The 16,664-nt window shown below is 43.1% G+C and overlaps 1 protein-coding gene across 3 annotated transcripts in view; it reads right to left on the reverse strand.

Moving 5' to 3' along the window:
- LOC147104344 (calcium/calmodulin-dependent protein kinase kinase 2-like) overlaps positions 1-16,664 on the reverse strand; it is a 108,067-nt gene that overhangs the window by 82,805 nt on the left and 8,598 nt on the right. For all 3 annotated transcript variants that reach the window (XM_085961605.1, XM_085961603.1, XM_085961604.1), the window contains exon 2: positions 1,239-1,806. In XM_085961605.1, the coding sequence (XP_085817731.1) occupies positions 1,239-1,754 (516 nt within the window). In that variant the 5' untranslated portion in view covers positions 1,755-1,806. The remainder of the gene's footprint in view (positions 1-1,238; positions 1,807-16,664) is intronic.

Genomic DNA, 16,664 nt, shown 5'->3' on the forward strand with positions numbered 1-16,664 from the left:
TTTTCCCCTGATGTTCTTCCCCAACCATTTCTGAAAATATTAACTCCCTGTGGGGTAATGTGTTGGTTACCCTCTGATACCACAACCATTGTGCATTTGAGTTTTGGGAGCGTTTTTGACTGGGAGGTGGAGAGAAAGAGATCACAGCCAAGCCCAAGCCTGTCCTCACCCAATGTGTACACATGAATTTTTATCAGAGGTCGCTGTACAGTGAAATTCTTGGGAGCTGTGGTAGGGCTAGTGCTCCAGCTTCACAATAACTGGTTTTCAAGCTTACAGTTTGATGTGCAGTAGTGGAAAAACTCCGTTCAGAAAAATGGGCCATTTAAGAAACATGGCAGACAGGATGCAACATCGCAGCTACAATGATTGATGTGATGAAGGAGATACACACAGCCATCTTGTCACGCCTCCCGCACAAATCAGTCAAACACCTGGAAGAAACTCCAGTGACAACTCAATCAGTTTATCCAGTGAGTAACTGAACCATACAGATCCAGAAAGTCCCAAGAATCAACGTGAATTCGTTTCAGGTTTTCTATATGGGCTGCTGATCTAATTCTGCTGAGTCGGTAATGCAGTTTGCATTAATATAAGAATGATAATCTGCCAGCATGTACAATAGCTAAAGAGCTGAAAATAAATGTTCATCATGATGTCTCAGATTGTGCAGCATTTTCCTACCCATTTCTTGTACACATTTTAAACTTTGAATATTATGCAATACTGGTTCTGAAAAACAAACCACTGAAGTGTTTCATGTTTGTTTTCTATAGACAATGACAATTTAGGTTTTTCCCCATAACTTTGGAATTCCTCTTTGTACAATATTAATCCTTTGCATATAGCTATTGAAAAGGTTTGTTGAGATACAATAACATACAACATCAACTTAATTTTTCAGTTCCCCCATACTGAGATCTTTACATTTTAATCATTATGGTGAACCTTTCTTTAGTTCACTTCAATGACAGTATTTGCACAATACACTTGCAGCAACCAAAGTTGTATTTTCTTCACTGTCATCTGAACTGAAACAATTCACCAATTTACTGATAACTAAGAATATCTATCATATTAATGACAAATTGTATTTATTCTGAAAAATATTTTTGTCAATAACTAGATTTTCAATATGGACTCTCAACGAATTTGAACAAAATACATATTTATTTCATGTAAATACAGTATAGAATAGCTGTTCTGATACGTTAATTCATCAAGGAAGATACACCTACCTGCAAGTCTGTAATAGACACTCTATGAGACTCCACTGTTGGTCGACGAGGCAATCGAGGAGAAGAATGTGGCGATGTAATTGGAGAATATGGCAAAGAAGGATAAATATAGCGTCCATTAATGGCTGAGCCACTGGCAGATGACTGAGTTAAATTGGTCCTTTCTTGAAGAGATAGCTTCCGATTGGACATATTTAGCTTGACTCTAGGTACTCGAACATCTTCTGATTGAGCTCTTTCTAATCGTCCTGAAGCCTTATCACAGGATAATCTGATCTCTTCATTACTCGCTTGCATAGGTTCATCTTCCAGCATTCCTTCTCCATATTGTCCTAGTTCACTGCCAGTGGCACTCTGATCATATTCTGTTACAATGATGAAAGACTCCATGCCTAAGTCAATGGTCAAGGATGATAGACTACAACTAATATCTAGCCGTTTCTTGTTGTTAGCACATTGCTCATCTCTGCTAACAGGCCTCTTCGCAGCAGATCTGCTCAAGACACATGATGACATGGTGCTTCTCCTTGCTTCATCCAAATGGATAGGTCATGTGACCTTGAGCTGCCTATAGAAATAATATAAGCTGGTTAAGAAAAAGATTTTAATCACATTAGCTTTTTGATGAATTATCCAAATGAGAAAATACTACCACCACAAAAGGAGTAAACATTTTCCAATTTGAATTCACCACAGTAAAAAAAAGTTAAATTCAGTTTCTACAAACTGAAGTCATATAATACTCAACAACATAAAGATATGTACTGTACTGGGAACAGCTAAAGGAAACTAAGGCCGTTATTAGATCAGCTAATAGGTTAATGGAAAAGAGGACCATAGACAATTGTGGTAGTAATTGTGAAAAATCTTTTTCAGCTATGTCAAGAGTCAGAGAACAGTCATGGGTTGTATTGGGCCATTGAAGGATGCTCAAGGAAAACTTACAAAGGATTCACGAGGTATAGCAGAGATGCCAGATGAGCACTTTGCATTGGTCTTCATTCTTGAAGTTGAAGCTCAAGTGTAAGAATTCAATGACTGCTGAGGGAGTTTGAGCAGCTAGGGGCCAAATTAAAAAGCAGAACCACGAGGGTAAAAGTCTCTGGATTATTACCTGAGCCACGAGCAAATTTGGCTAGGACAAATAAAATTAGAGAGTTAAATGCGTGGCTCAAAGACTGGTGTGGGAGAAATGGGTTTTGCTTCCTGGGACACTGGCACCAGTACTGGGGCAGGAGGGAGCTGTTCCGTTGGGACGGGCTTCACTTGGCCAGTGCTGGGACTAGAGTCTTGGCGGATCATATAACTAGGGCTGTAGAGAGGGCTTTAAACTAACTAGTGGGGGGGAGGTTCCTAGAGAGCAAATAATAAAAATGACAACAGAGAAGGTCATAGACTTAGGTAGCAGTGGGGAAATTAAAAACCAGAGCGTGTCAGGAAGGGGCAGAAGGTATGGAGTAAAAGGTAAAGTAATAAAAAGGGCAAAAGCAGGAACTAAGTGTCACAAAACATCTTTGAAAGTTCTCTATCTGAATGCACGTAGCATTCGTAACAAAATAGACGAGTTAATGGCACAAATAACTACATATGGGTATGATCTTGTGGCCATTACAGAAACATGGCTGCAGGGTGACAATGCCTGGGAATTAAACATACCAGGTTATTTAACGATCAGGAAGGACAGGCAGGAAGGGGAGGTGGGGTGGCTATGTTAATAAAGGAAGGAATCACTGTAATACAGAGAAATGATATTGGGTCAAAAGATCAGGATAATGAAACAGTTTGGGTGGAGGTAAGGAATAATAAGGGGAAAAAAACACTAGTGGGCGTAGTCTATAGGCCTCCGAACAGTGGCAACTCTGTTGGACGGAGTATCAATCAGGAAATAGTTGAGGCTTGTTATAAGGGAACATCTATAATTATGGGAGATTTTAACTATCATATTAATTGGACAAATCAAATTGGGCAGGGCTGCCTTGAGGATGAGTTCATTGAGTGTATTAGGGATGGGTTTCTTGAGCAGTATGTAACTGAACCAACCAGGGGGCAAGCAACCTTAGATCTGGTCCTGTGTAACGAGACAGGATTAACTAAAAATGTCCCAGTAAAGGATCCCCTTGGAATGAGTGACCATAACATGGTTGAATTCCATATTCAATGAGGGTGAGAAGGTTGGATCTCAAACAAGCGTGCTAAGCTTGAATAAAGGAGACTATGAAGGTATGAGAGCGGAATTGAGTAGAGTGGATTGGGAAAATAGATTAAAGGGTAAGACGATACATGATCAGTGGTGTACATTTAAGGAGTTATTTTACAACTTCCCAAAAAAATATATTCCACTGAGAAGAAAAGGGTGTAAAAGAAGACAGCCATCCGTGGCTAAGTAAAGAAATTAAGGATAGTATTCGACTAAAAACAAGGGCATATAAGGTAGCCAAATCTAGTGGGAGGATAGAGGATTGGGAAAACTTTAAAAGACAGCAAAAAATAACAAAAAGATTGATTAAGAAAGGGAAGATAGATTATGAAAGTAAATTAGCAAAAAATATAAAAACAGATAGTAAGAGTTTTTATAGTTATATAAAAAGAAAAAGGGTGGCTAAAGTAAATGTTGGTCCCTTAGAGGATGAGACCAGGAAATTAATGGTGGGAAATATGGAGATGGCAAAAACACTGAATGAATATTTTACATCAGTCTTTACAGTAGAAGACACTAAGAATATCCCAACACTGGACAAACAGGGGGCTAAAGGGGGGGAGGAGCTAAACACAATCAAAATCACTAAGGAAGTGGTACTCGGTAAAATAATGGGACTCAAGGCGGATAAATCACCTGGACCTGATGGCTTACATCCTAGGGTCTTGAGGGAAGTGGCGGTAGGGATTGTGGATGCATTGGTAATAATTTTCCAAAACTCCCTGGACTCGGCAAAGGTCCCGGCAGACTGGAAAACTGCTAATGTAACACCCTTATTTAAAAAGGGCAGTAGACAGAAGGCTGGAAACTATAGACCGGTTAGCCTAACATCTGTGGTAGGTAAAATTTTGGAGTCCATTATTAAAGGAGACAGTAACAGGACATTTGGATAATCCTAATTTAATAGGACAAAGTCAGCATGGTTTTATGAAGGGGAAGTCATGTTTGACAAATTTGCTGGAGTTCTTTGAGGAAGTAACATATAGGGTGGATAAAGGGGAACCAGTGGACGTAGTGTATTTAGACTTCCAAAAGGCATTTGACAAGGTGCCACACAAAAGATTATTGCTTAAGATAAAAAATCACGGGATTGGGGGTAATATTCTGGCATGGATAGAGGATTGGCTATCTAACAGAAGGCAGAGAGTTGGGATAAATGGTTCATTCTCAGACTGGCAATCAGTAACTAGTGGTGTTCCGCAGGGGTCAGTGCTGGGTCCCCAACTCTTTACAATCTATATTAACGATTTGGAGGAGGGGACCGAGTGTAACATATCAAAGTTTGCAGATGATACTAAGATGGGAGGGAAAGTAGTGAGTGAGGAGGACATAAAAAACCTGCAAGGGGACATAGACAGGCTATGATTTGGCAGATGGAATACAATACTGGAAAGTGTGAGGTTATGCACTTTGGCAGGAAAAATCGTAGAGCAAGTTATTATCTTAATGGCAAGAAACTGGAAAGTACTGAAGTACAAAGGGATCTGGGGGTCCTGGTGCACGAAACTCAAAAGGTTAGTATGCAGGTGCAGCAAGTGATTAAGAAGGCCAATGGAATGTTGGCTTTCATTGCTAGGGGGATAGAATATAAAAATAGGGAGGTATTGCTTCAGTTGTACAAGGTATTGGTGAGACCGCACCTGGAATACTGCGTACAGTTTTGGTTTCCATACTTAAGAAAGGACATACTTGCTCTCGAGTCAGTACAAAGAAGGTTCACTCGGTTAATCCCGGGGATGAGGGGATGGACATATGAGGAGAGGTTGAGTAGATTGGGACTCTACTCATTGGAGTTCAGAAGAATGAGAGACGATCTTATTGAAACATATAAGATTGTGAAGGGGTTGGATCGGGTGGATGCGGGGAGGATGTTCCCGATGATGGGTGAAACTAGGACTAGGGGGCATAGTCTTAGAATAAGGGGCTGCTCTTTCAAAACTGAGATGAGGAGGAACTACTTCACTAGAAGCTACATCATTACATAAAGTTAAAACAGAAATAGACAGTTTCCTAGAAGTAAAGGGAATTAAGGGTTACGGGGAGCGGGCAGGAATTTGGACATGAGTCTAGGTTCGGATCGGTCATGGCCCTGTGGGTAGCGGAGCGGGCCCAGGGGCCGTGTAGCCTGATCCTGCTCCTATTTCGTGTGTCTAATTCTGTTAGATTCAGGAGATGGTTCTGTGATAGTGGATTGGCGGTTAGGATCAGATCAGCCATGATCTTATTGAATGGCGGAGCAGGCTCGAGGGGCCGATTGGCCTACTCCTGCTCCTATTTCTTATGTTCTTATGTTCAACACAAACTGTCAATATTACAATAGATGAATATATTGTTTTAGAAAGAATTAGGAACCTTAAAATAGATAGGGCAGCCAGTGTGCATGATATCCACCTGAGTGTCCTCAGGGAGATGGGGCATGTGCTGTGCAAGCCCCTTTCCCATAACTTTAATAGTTTGCTCGAGTCCGGGATTATTCCCTATCATTATGCCAAAATTCTAACAGATATAAGAAAGAACACACATCAAAGGAAGAGTGTTACAGATATGAAATACTGGCCCGTAATTTGCAGCCCTACGGGTACACACCCGTAAGGGCCGCAGAAGTTCCGGGTTTTCACGCGCGAAGTGCATGCGCGAAAACCAGGAACTTGTGATCTGTCAAGATTCCAACGCATCCCTGAAAAAAGGGCATCCATGGGCGGAGACTTGTACCCAGCAAATGCCCGTGAAATTCTCACACCTGGTAAGGCCTGCTTTTACCAGTGTAAGAGTTTAAAAAAACATAAAAATAATTTTTTTTCAATCATTTATACATTAAAAAATCTGTACAATAAAGTAAGTTTATTTTAAGCCCCTTTTAAACATTTAAATTTATTCTTCAAAAAATTTAAATTTTGTTTTAAATATTTAATTAAATGGCATTTTAATTAATTTTAAATATGTAATTTTATTTTTATTTATTTGATGTGTACATGTATTTTTGCGGTACATACAGAATCACCATAAGCATGAATGGGGATTCTCTTCTTTTACTGGTTGGGCCAGCCCATGTGATTCATGGGGCGTTTGCAAACCGCATGCACCCGAGATACCCGTGGGTACCCGGAGAGGCCCAGGACCGCGAATCTCCATACCTCCCGGACCACCAGGTAGGCGGGCATTTATTTGCAGATCGGAGGCATTTCCCTGCGAGAAGCCTCCGACTGCAAATTCAGGTCCAATAGCTTTGCTGCAGTTCTAAATCATTTCCTTGATTTATTCCACGTTGGTCTAGAGAACTATCTCATCCATTGCCAATATTCCTCACCCTCAACCCCCAACCCCTTCTACCCCCACCCCACAGAGCCTTTTCTTTTACATATATTTACTTAAAATGAAAGGAAATATATGTTCCAATTCAGGCTTGCAGACAGTATTTTTCTCACTGCAAAAGGTACTTCCATAGGTGTGTGTTCTGTATGATCTAAAACTTACCATCATGCATATAGTATATGGGAAATAGCATACCCCAGGGCAAACAATTCTTTATTTTATGCATATTTGCTACTGGATAGTATATAGAATGCCACTATGTCTCATCACTTTGTAAAACGCCAGACTAGACACTTTTCACCACAGGCTACATTATTTATAGAAGCAAGCAGTATAGGCAAGATATCAAACAGTCCAAACAGTCTGGAGACAGATACCAAGGAGTTAATTTTTTTAAATCAGTCAGACAGTCCCTTTCTTTTGAATTCTTCTTGGAGAACTCATGAATTATTTCTAGAAAAAAATATCTAATCTTGTTCCTCAGCAAAAACAAGAGAATCTTCATTAGAATTATATAAGTGCAAGTTTAGAGATACGGTCCCTACCACTTAAACTGTCCATGTTTAAAATGTGCAGTCGCTGTATCAACCAGAAACAGATAACCATTGGCCATTTGCATTAACGTCAATTCCAAAGTTACTCCGAGATTGCGAACGGTCTGGTTAAGCCTCAGACAGTTGCCGTGGGGAGGGATGGAGTCGGTGGTTAGGGAACAGAGTTTATGATGGTTCCATGTGTACGCTGACAACATCCAGCTCTACCTCACCACCACCACTCTCGACCTCTCCACTGTCTCTGATTTGTCACACTGCTTGTCCAATATCCAGTACTGGATGAGCAAAAATTTCCTCCAACTTAATATTGGGAAGACCAAAGTCATTGTCTTCGGTCTCCCGCCACAAACTCCGTTCCCTAACCACTTCATCCATCCCTTTCCCTGGCAACTATCTGAGGCTGAACCAGACCGTTCGCAACCTTGGTGTCGTATCTGACCCCGAGATGAGCTTCCGACCACATATCTGCTGCATCACCAAGACCACCTCTGTAACATCGCCTGACTCCATTCCCTGCCTCAGCTCATCTGCTGCTGAAATCCTCATCCATGCCTTTGTTACCTTTAATCTTGACTATTCGAATTCTCCTGGCTGGCCTCCCATCTTCCACCCTACATAAACTTGAGCTCATCCAAAATTCGGCTGCCCGTATCCTAACATGCACCAAGTCCCTTTCACCCTGTGCTCTCTGGCCTACACTGGCTTCCAGTCCAGCAACGCCTCAATTTTAAAATTCTCATCCTTGTTTTCAAATCTTTCCATGGCCTGGCGCCACTCCCCCCATCTCTGTAACCTCCTCCAGCACTACAACCTCCCGAGATTTCTGCACTCCTCCAAGTCTGGCCTCTTGCACATCCTGATTTTAATCGCTCCACCATTGGTGGCCGTGCCTTCAGTTGCCTAGACCCCAAGCTCTGGATTTCCCTCCCTAAACCACTTTGCCTCTCTACCTCTCTCTCCTCCTTTAAGACGCTCCTTAAAACCTACCTCTGACCAAGCTTTTGGTCACCTATCTAATGTCTCCTTATGTGGTTCAGAGTCAAATCTTGTTTAATAACGCTTCTGTAAAGCACCTTGGGATGTTTTACTAAGTTAAAGGCACTATACAAATGCAAGTTGTTGTTGTTCGGTGAAGGAGTTGAGATTTATGTGCTTTTCCCTCCTCTCTGGTGTTGTGTTTCAAAATGCTATTTAAAACTGAACAAAAATATAAGAAACCAGGGACTAAAATTCAGTTTTTGTCATAACATGCAAATAGGAAAATTAGAAATTATCTTGAGCACTGTACTTGCCAAAGCAAAGTACAGGAAACTTCGCGATATCCGGCACCGACGGGACCGAGCTACTGCCGATCTATCAAAACTTCCAGATAGACCAGCGCTAATGTTGAAGGATACGGAGGTTTTCATCTCCGTATCTGACAAAACACTGTTGCTTAGCAACAGCTTGTAAACACTCGGCCCGTACCTTGGAAGCGTCTCTGAAGCTGTTGCTAAGCTACAGAGACGCTTTCCAGAGCCTGACTGTTAAAAATAAATGCTAGGAGAAGAAAAAAAACCTAACCAAAACGGCTGCTGATTTCTGCCGTTAGATCGAGGTTTCCAGACATACAACCTCCGGATAAACCAAAGTTTCCTGTACAACAGTTAACCAACACCCAAATGTAATAAGTGGTAGCATAGCACCACACAGTGTTAAAAGATAATTTTCTAGTCTTTATTCCACTCTCTGCAGCACATTACATCAAACTTAATCTTTAACTGCCATTGAGTTCATCTTTAATTCTTGAATACTTCAATATGAAGAATGTTTTAGGGAACTGTTACAAATATAATGAAGAACATTATGCAATACATGGGGCGGGGAAATCAAATCAACTGGCATTCCTGCTCCTGGTGGTTATCCAACACCTGCTGGAAATAGTCTGTGTGTTGATGTCTGGTGATAGAAGCAGTTATCTGTTATGCTTCCTACAGTCAAATACCATGCAAACTCAAAAGTCTGGTTTCACATATGAAGTATGGCCAATTGGATAAGGTGCCAGGGGGTGCCTGGCATTCTTGGAACTATCTCAGTACAACGACATTTATATAGTGCCTTTAACGTAGTGAAGCATCCCAAGGCACTTCACAGGAGCGGTATCAAAACAAAATTTGACACCGAGCCACATAAGGAGATGTTAGGACAGATGGTGTAAGTTTTAAGGAGCATCTTAATGAAGGAAAGAGAGGCAGAGGGGTTTAGGGAGGGAATTCCAGAGCCTACGGCCACAGCAGCTGAAGGTACGGCCGCCAATGGTGGAGCGATTAAAATCGGGGATGCGCAAGAGGCCAGAATTGGAGGAACGCAGATATAAGAACATAAGAAATACGAGCAGGAGTAGGCCATTTGACCGCTCGAGCCTGCTCCGCCATTCAATAAGATCATTGCTGATCTTCTACCTCATCTCCACTTTCCTGCACTATCCCCATATCCCTTGATTCCCTTAATATCCAAAAATCTATCGATCTCTGTCTTGAATATATTCAACGACCGAGCCTCCACAGCCCTCTGGGGTAGAGAATTCAAAAGATTCACCACCCTCTGAGTGAAGAAATTTCTCCTCATCTCAGTCCTAAATTGCTGACCCCTTATTCTGAGACTGTGACCCCTGGTTCTAGACTCCCCAGCCAGGGGAAACATCCTCCCTGCATCTACCCTGTCAAGCCCTGTAAGAATTTTGTATGTTTGAATGAGATCACCTCTCATTAGTCTAAACTCCAGAGAATATAGGCCTAGTCTACTCAATCTGTCCTCATAGGGCAATCCCCCCATCCCAGGAACCAGTCTGGTGAACCTTTGTTTCACTCCCTCTATGGCAAGTATATCCTTCCTTAGGTAAGGAAACCAAAACTGTACACAATACTCCAGGTGTGGTCTCACCAGGGCCCTATATAATTGCAGTAAGATGTCTTTACTCTTATACGCAAATCTTCTTGTAATAAAGGCCAACATACCATTTGCTTTCCTAATTGCTTTCTGTACCTGCATGTTAACGTTCAGTGATTCGTGTACAAGGACACCAAGGTCCCTCTGAAGACTAACATTTCCCAATCTCTCACCATTTAAAAAACTCTGCTTTTCTCAGACTGAGATCGATAGATTTTTCATTATTAAGGGAATCAAGGGATATGGGGATAGTGCAGGAAAGTGGAGATGAGGTAGAAGATCAGCAATGATCTTACTGAATGGCGGAGCAGGCTCGAAGGGCTAAATGGTCTACTCCTTATCCTATTTCTTATGTTCTTATGTACCTGCATGTTAACTTTCAGTGATTCGTGTACAAGGACACCCAGGTCCATCTGAACACCAACATTTACCAATCTCTCACCATTTAAAAAATACTCTGCTTTTCTATTTTTCCTACCAAAGTGGATAACTTCACATTTCTCCACATTATATTCCATTTGCCATGCTCTTTCCCACTCACTTAGCTTATCTATATCCTCTTTGCATCCTCCTCACAATTTACATTCCCACCTAGCTTTGTATCATCAGCAAACTTGGATATATTACATTTGGTCCCTTCATCCAAATCATTGATATAGATTGTGAATAGCTGAGGCCCAAGCACTGATCCTTGCGGTACCCCACTAGTTACAGCCTGCCAACCTGAAAATGACCCGTTTATTCCTACTCTCTGTTTTCTGTCCGTTAACCAATCCTCAATCCATGCTAGTATATTACCCCCATCTCATGAGCCCTAATTTTGTTTAATAATCTCGTATGGCACCTTATCGAATGCCTTCTGAAAATCCAAATACATCACATCCACTGGTTCCCCCATATCTATTCTGCTAGTTACAACTTCAAAAAACTCCCAACAGATTTGTCAAACACGATTTCTCTTTCATAAATCCGTGTTGACTCTGCCCAATCCTATTATTATTTTCTAAGTGCCCTGTTACCACGTCCTTAATACTAGGTTCTAGCATTTTCCCTGCTACTGATGTCAGGCTAACTGGTCTGTAGTTCCCCATTTTCTCTCTCCCTCCTTTCTTAAATAGTGGGGTTACATTTGCTACCTTCCAATCTGCGGGAACCATTCTAGAATCTATGGAATTTTGGAAAATGACAACCAATGTATCCACTATCTCTATAGCCACCTCTTTCAAAACCCTAGGATGTAGGTCATCCGGTCCTAGGGATTTATCGGCTTTCAGTCCAATTTATTTCTCCATTACTATTATTTTACTAATACTAATTTATTTCAGTTCCTCATTCGCGCTAGACACTTGGTTCTCCACTATTTCTGGGAAGTTTTTTGCATCTTCTTCCGTGAAGACAGACACAAAGGGCTCGATTTTGCCAGGGTGGGTGGGCTGGGGCGTGTCAGGTGGAATTCGTGTCAGGACCCCGAATCCGAAGTGAAGTGTTGAAAAATTGCGATTTTCGCCTAATGAGGCAATTGATTTCCAGCGTGTGGGAACCCCTGGCCCAATGAGTCTTTTCATACAGAAAGTCGCAACCGATGATGTCATCAATGCTGCTGGATTTAAGGTCTGCAAGCAGCCTTGCTTCTTCTGGAGACTGGAAATGCTTTGGAAATTGTTTGATGGACTTCATTTACCAACCATGTCCACCAGCAAGCAAAAGTGTGCACCTCGCTTTGATGAGCCCTCCCTCCAAGCTCTGGTGCAGGGAGCAAGATCTAATACATAGATACATAGAAGATAGGAGCAGGAGTAGGCCATTCGGCCCTTCGAGCCTGCTCCGCCATTCAATGAGATCATGGCTGATCATCCAAATTCAGTACCCGGTCCCTGCCTTCTCCCCATATCCCTTGATCCCTTTAGCCTTAAGAAATATATCCAACTCTTTCTTGAATATACTTAATGAACTGGCCTCCACCGCCCTCTGTGGCAGAGAATTCCACAGGTTCACCACTCTCTGGGTGAAGAAATTCCTCCTCATTTCAGTCCTAAATGGCTTACCCCTTATCCTTAGACTATGACCCCTGGTTCTGGACTCCCCGGCCATCAGAAACATCCTTCCTGTATCTAGTCTGTCCAGGCCTGACAGAATTTTATAGGTTTCGATGAGATCCCCTCTCAATCTTCTAAACTCCAGTGAGTATAAGCCCAATCGACACAATCTCTCCTCATACGTCATTCCTGCCATCCCAGGTATCAGCCTGGTGAATCTTCGCTGCACTCCTTCCATGGCAAGAACGTCCTTCCTCAGGTAAAGCGACCAAAACTGCACACAATACTCCAGGTGTGGTCTCACCAAGGCCCTGTACAACTGCAGCAAGACATCCTTGTTCTTGTACTCGAACCCTCTTGCTACGAAGGCCAACATACCATTTGCCTTCTTAACCGCCTGCTGCACCTGCATGCTTACCTTCAGCGACTGGTGTACAAGAACACCCAGGTCTCTTTGCACTTCCCCCTTCTCCCAATCTATTACCATTCAAATAATAATCTGCCTTCCTGTTTTTGCCACCAAAGTGGATAACCTCACATTTATCCACATTATAGTGCATTTGCCATGTTTCTGCCCAATCACCCAACCTGTCCAAATCGTGCTGGAGTTTCACGACATCCTCCTCACAGCATACCCTCCCCCCCAGCTTTGTGTCGTCTGCAAATTTGGAGATATTACATCCAATTCCCTCGTCCAGATCATTAATATATATTGTGAACAGCTGGGGTCCTAGGACCGATCCTTGCGGTACCCCACTAGTCACTGCCTGCCACTCGGAAAACGACCCGTTTATTCCAACTCTTTGCTTTCTGTCCGCCAACCAGTTCTCTATCCAAGTCAATACCTTGCCCCCAATCCCATGTGCCTTAATTTTGCACGCTAATCTCTTATGCGGTGGTGCTCTTCCTTTCCTCAGGGAGAAAAAAGCCACCCCAGCCGACTAAAGCTGCGTGGCTGCAAGTGGCCAAGGAGGTCAACTCCAATTCAATGAGCTGCAGAACCTGGCTGCAGTGCACGAAGAGGTTTCATGACCTCCACACAGGAAAAGTGAGTATGACTTTCCCATCACCCTCAATCTGATCCCCATCGCCTCTCCTCACCAGCACTCTACTTTGCCAAATTCTTCCTCCACATCCCACTTGACACTTACATCCCTGCACCCTTACCCATTCCCTCTCTCTCTATGGTCACATTCACTTAATTATTCAACCAAGCAGCCCTCACACTCTCTTATCACTTTGATGCAACGACAACAACTTACAACACACAGGGAGGGTCCTTTGTCTCCTTCTAAGCATCTATGCTATGGATTCTCTACACTCACTCCTTCATTCTCACTCAAACTCCACTTATGTCCCTCATTGCAGGAAAAGAGAGCCCTCAATAAGAGGGAAAGAGCCATGACAGGAGGAGGGCCACCCTCAGCAGCCCACCTCACCACCTGGGAGGAGGCGGCCCTGGAAATCACCAGGATCGAGGAGAATTCCCAAGTGGGGGACGGACAGACGGGCACATCACAGCAAGCTGGTGACAGAATAGTTTAGCATCTCTCTCATTGACATTGCATGAGTCACTGATAATGAATCTGATGCTCTAACAGATTGACTTATGATCATCTGCATTATTCAGCCATCATTGTCATTGTATTATAAACAGATTTGATGGAACTGTTGAAGTTGTGGCCTGTGTCATTTCGCAAATGGGACTTTCACATTGAGGGCTTAGGACGCCTTGCAATTGCCAGTATGGTCGTCAGAGTGATAGGAATCCGCAGGTTCTTGTCCATTGTGGATGCTCTGGTAAGAAGGTGCGAGACAAAAGTGTTTGATTGTGCAGGCTCACTAAATCTGGCCAAGATGAGTGCGTCCCTTGCATCCCGGGCAGCAATGCTATTCACAATATATATTAATGATCTAGACAAGGGAACTAGATGTAATATCTCCAAATTTGCAGACGACACAAAGCTGGGTGGGCGTGTGTGCTGTGAGGAGGATGCCAAGAAACTCCAGTATGATTTGGACAGGTTGGGTGATTGGGCAAAAGCATGGCAGATGCAATATAACGTGGATAAATGCGAGATTATCCACTTTGGTGGCAAAAACAGGAAGGCAGATTATCTGAATGGCAATAGATTGGGAGAAGGGGAAGTGCAACGAGACCTGGGTCTCCTTGTGCATCAGTCGCTGAAGGTAAGCATGCAGGTGCAGCAGGCGGTTAAGAAGGCAAATGGCATGTTGGCCTTCGTAGCAAGAGGGTTTGAGTACAGGAACAAGGATGTCTTGCTGCAGTTATACAGGGCCTTGGTGAGACCACACCTTGAGTATTGTGTGTAGTTTTGGTCGCCTTATCTGAGGAAGGATGTTCTTGCCATGGAAGGAGTTCAGCGAAGATTCTGTGTGGAGTTTGCACATTCTCCCCGTGTTTGCGTGGGTTTCCTCCGGGTGCTCCGGTTTCCTCCCACAGTCCAAAGATGTGCGAGTTAGGTTGATTGGCTATGATAAATTGACCCTTAGTGTTAGGGGGATTAAATACGTGGGGTTACGGGGATAGGGTGGGATATGTGTTGGTGGAGGGGTTACGGGGATCGGGTGGGATATGTGTCGGTGCAGGCTCGATGGGCCGAAATGGCCTCTATCTGCACTGTGGGGTTTCTGTGATTCTGTGATTCACCAGGCTGATACCTGGGATGGAAGGAATGACGTATGAGGAGAGATTGGGTCGATTGGGCTTGTACTCGCTGGAGGTTAGAAGAATGAGAGGGGATCGCACTGAAATTTATAAAATTCTGACAGGTCTGGACAGACTAGATGCAGGAAGGATGTTCCCGATGGTCGGGGAGTCCAGAACCAAGGGTCACAGTCTAAGGATAAGGGGTAGGCCATTTAGGACAGAAATTAGGAGAAATTTCTTCACCGAGAGTGGTGAACCTGTGGAATTCGCTACCACAGAAGGCAGTAGAGGCCAATACATTAAATATATTCAAGAAGGAGTTGGATATATTTCTTAAGGCTAAAGGGATCAAGGGGTATGGGGAGAAAGCAGGGACCGGGTACTGAATTTGGATGATCAGCCATGATCGCATTGAATGGCGGAGCAGGCTCGAGGGGCCAAATGGCCTACTCCTGCTCCTATCTTCTATGTTTCTATGTTGTTGCGCGCTGGCGCCTTCTGGGCTGTGCAGCTTCAGGTGGGTGACTAGCAGCTTGGCACTGCTGTTGTTGTTCATGGTTCTGCTGCTGCCGTGGCTGGTCTTCGTCCGAATCTGATGTCCAGGAGGAAAGGAATTAAATGGTCGTCATGCTTCTGATATATGCCTCAGTTGAGGAAGCGCTCCGTCAAGGTGGGGAAGAGGGGTTTCCCAGGAGGTCACACTGGAGATGGGTGTCAGGCTCCAAACTTCCACAACAATGAGTAGGCCTGCTAAAAGTTCGCCCAGACCTGGGACAACAAAGTTGTGCAAATGATCATCGGTGAAAACTCCTTTGTAATGGTGGAGCTGCAGCTGTTAGTAAGCAATCCAATTGTGAGGCTGCCAGGATTACCTGGCGTGTTCCAGAGGAGGCGTGTAGGATGGGGGGAAATGTCTAAAAATCGGAAAGGCCTCTCTAAATGTATAATAGAGGCAATTGAGTTGTTGTTAAGGACCTTAAGGGTCTCTCCTGCCTCTTGGAGGTCAGAAAACATGCATGTGGGAAAATTGTTCGGAGGCAGGATCGGGCCCGCCCGCCATTTTTTGCGATTTTACCACCTCACACACCTCCAAACCCGCCTCCTCGTGCTTGGCAAAAATCGAGCCCAAAGTATTTGTTTAATTTCCCTGCCATTTCCTTATTCCCCGATTATAATTTCACCTGTAAGGGACCCACATTTACTTTCACTAATCTTTTCCTTTCCTATGCCAAAACTGAGTTTAGTAAAATGCAAATATTACTTGATGTAAATAACGCTATGCTTTGTTTCTAGGAACAGGATATCTGACAAATTTATACAGTTACCTATCATCTACGTAGTCTATTTACCATTAAACTTGATTACACAAAACCAGGATGTGTTTTATATTTTTTTGTACGTTCTTCGTCTTGGTTTTCAATTATTTCTTTCCACATTTAAAATCACCTATACCATCATCTTTGCCAGTGGGCAAGACTCGATATACAAAAATCTGAGTAATAGCTTAAAATAGACCAAAATGAAATACTGGGTCATCTTGCATGTTATCAAACTTTTCTGCTTGACTGGAGTAAAAATGAGAGCCCCACCAAGACTTGTTCAGAGGCTAGTTTGAAGTGGTGAAAAAGGCACGCGACAAAATTTTTATATTTTTGTCCATAGTCCAGGGGGTTTGCTCTCCAGACTTTGTTTCTTAGCTTAAGTGTCTCCATCTCACAGACTGACTTC

Source organism: Somniosus microcephalus, chromosome 19, assembly GCF_052327205.1.
Source record: "Somniosus microcephalus isolate GS21.2 chromosome 19, FLI_Smic_1.0, whole genome shotgun sequence".
Classification (NCBI taxonomy): Eukaryota; Metazoa; Chordata; class Chondrichthyes; order Squaliformes; family Somniosidae; genus Somniosus; species Somniosus microcephalus.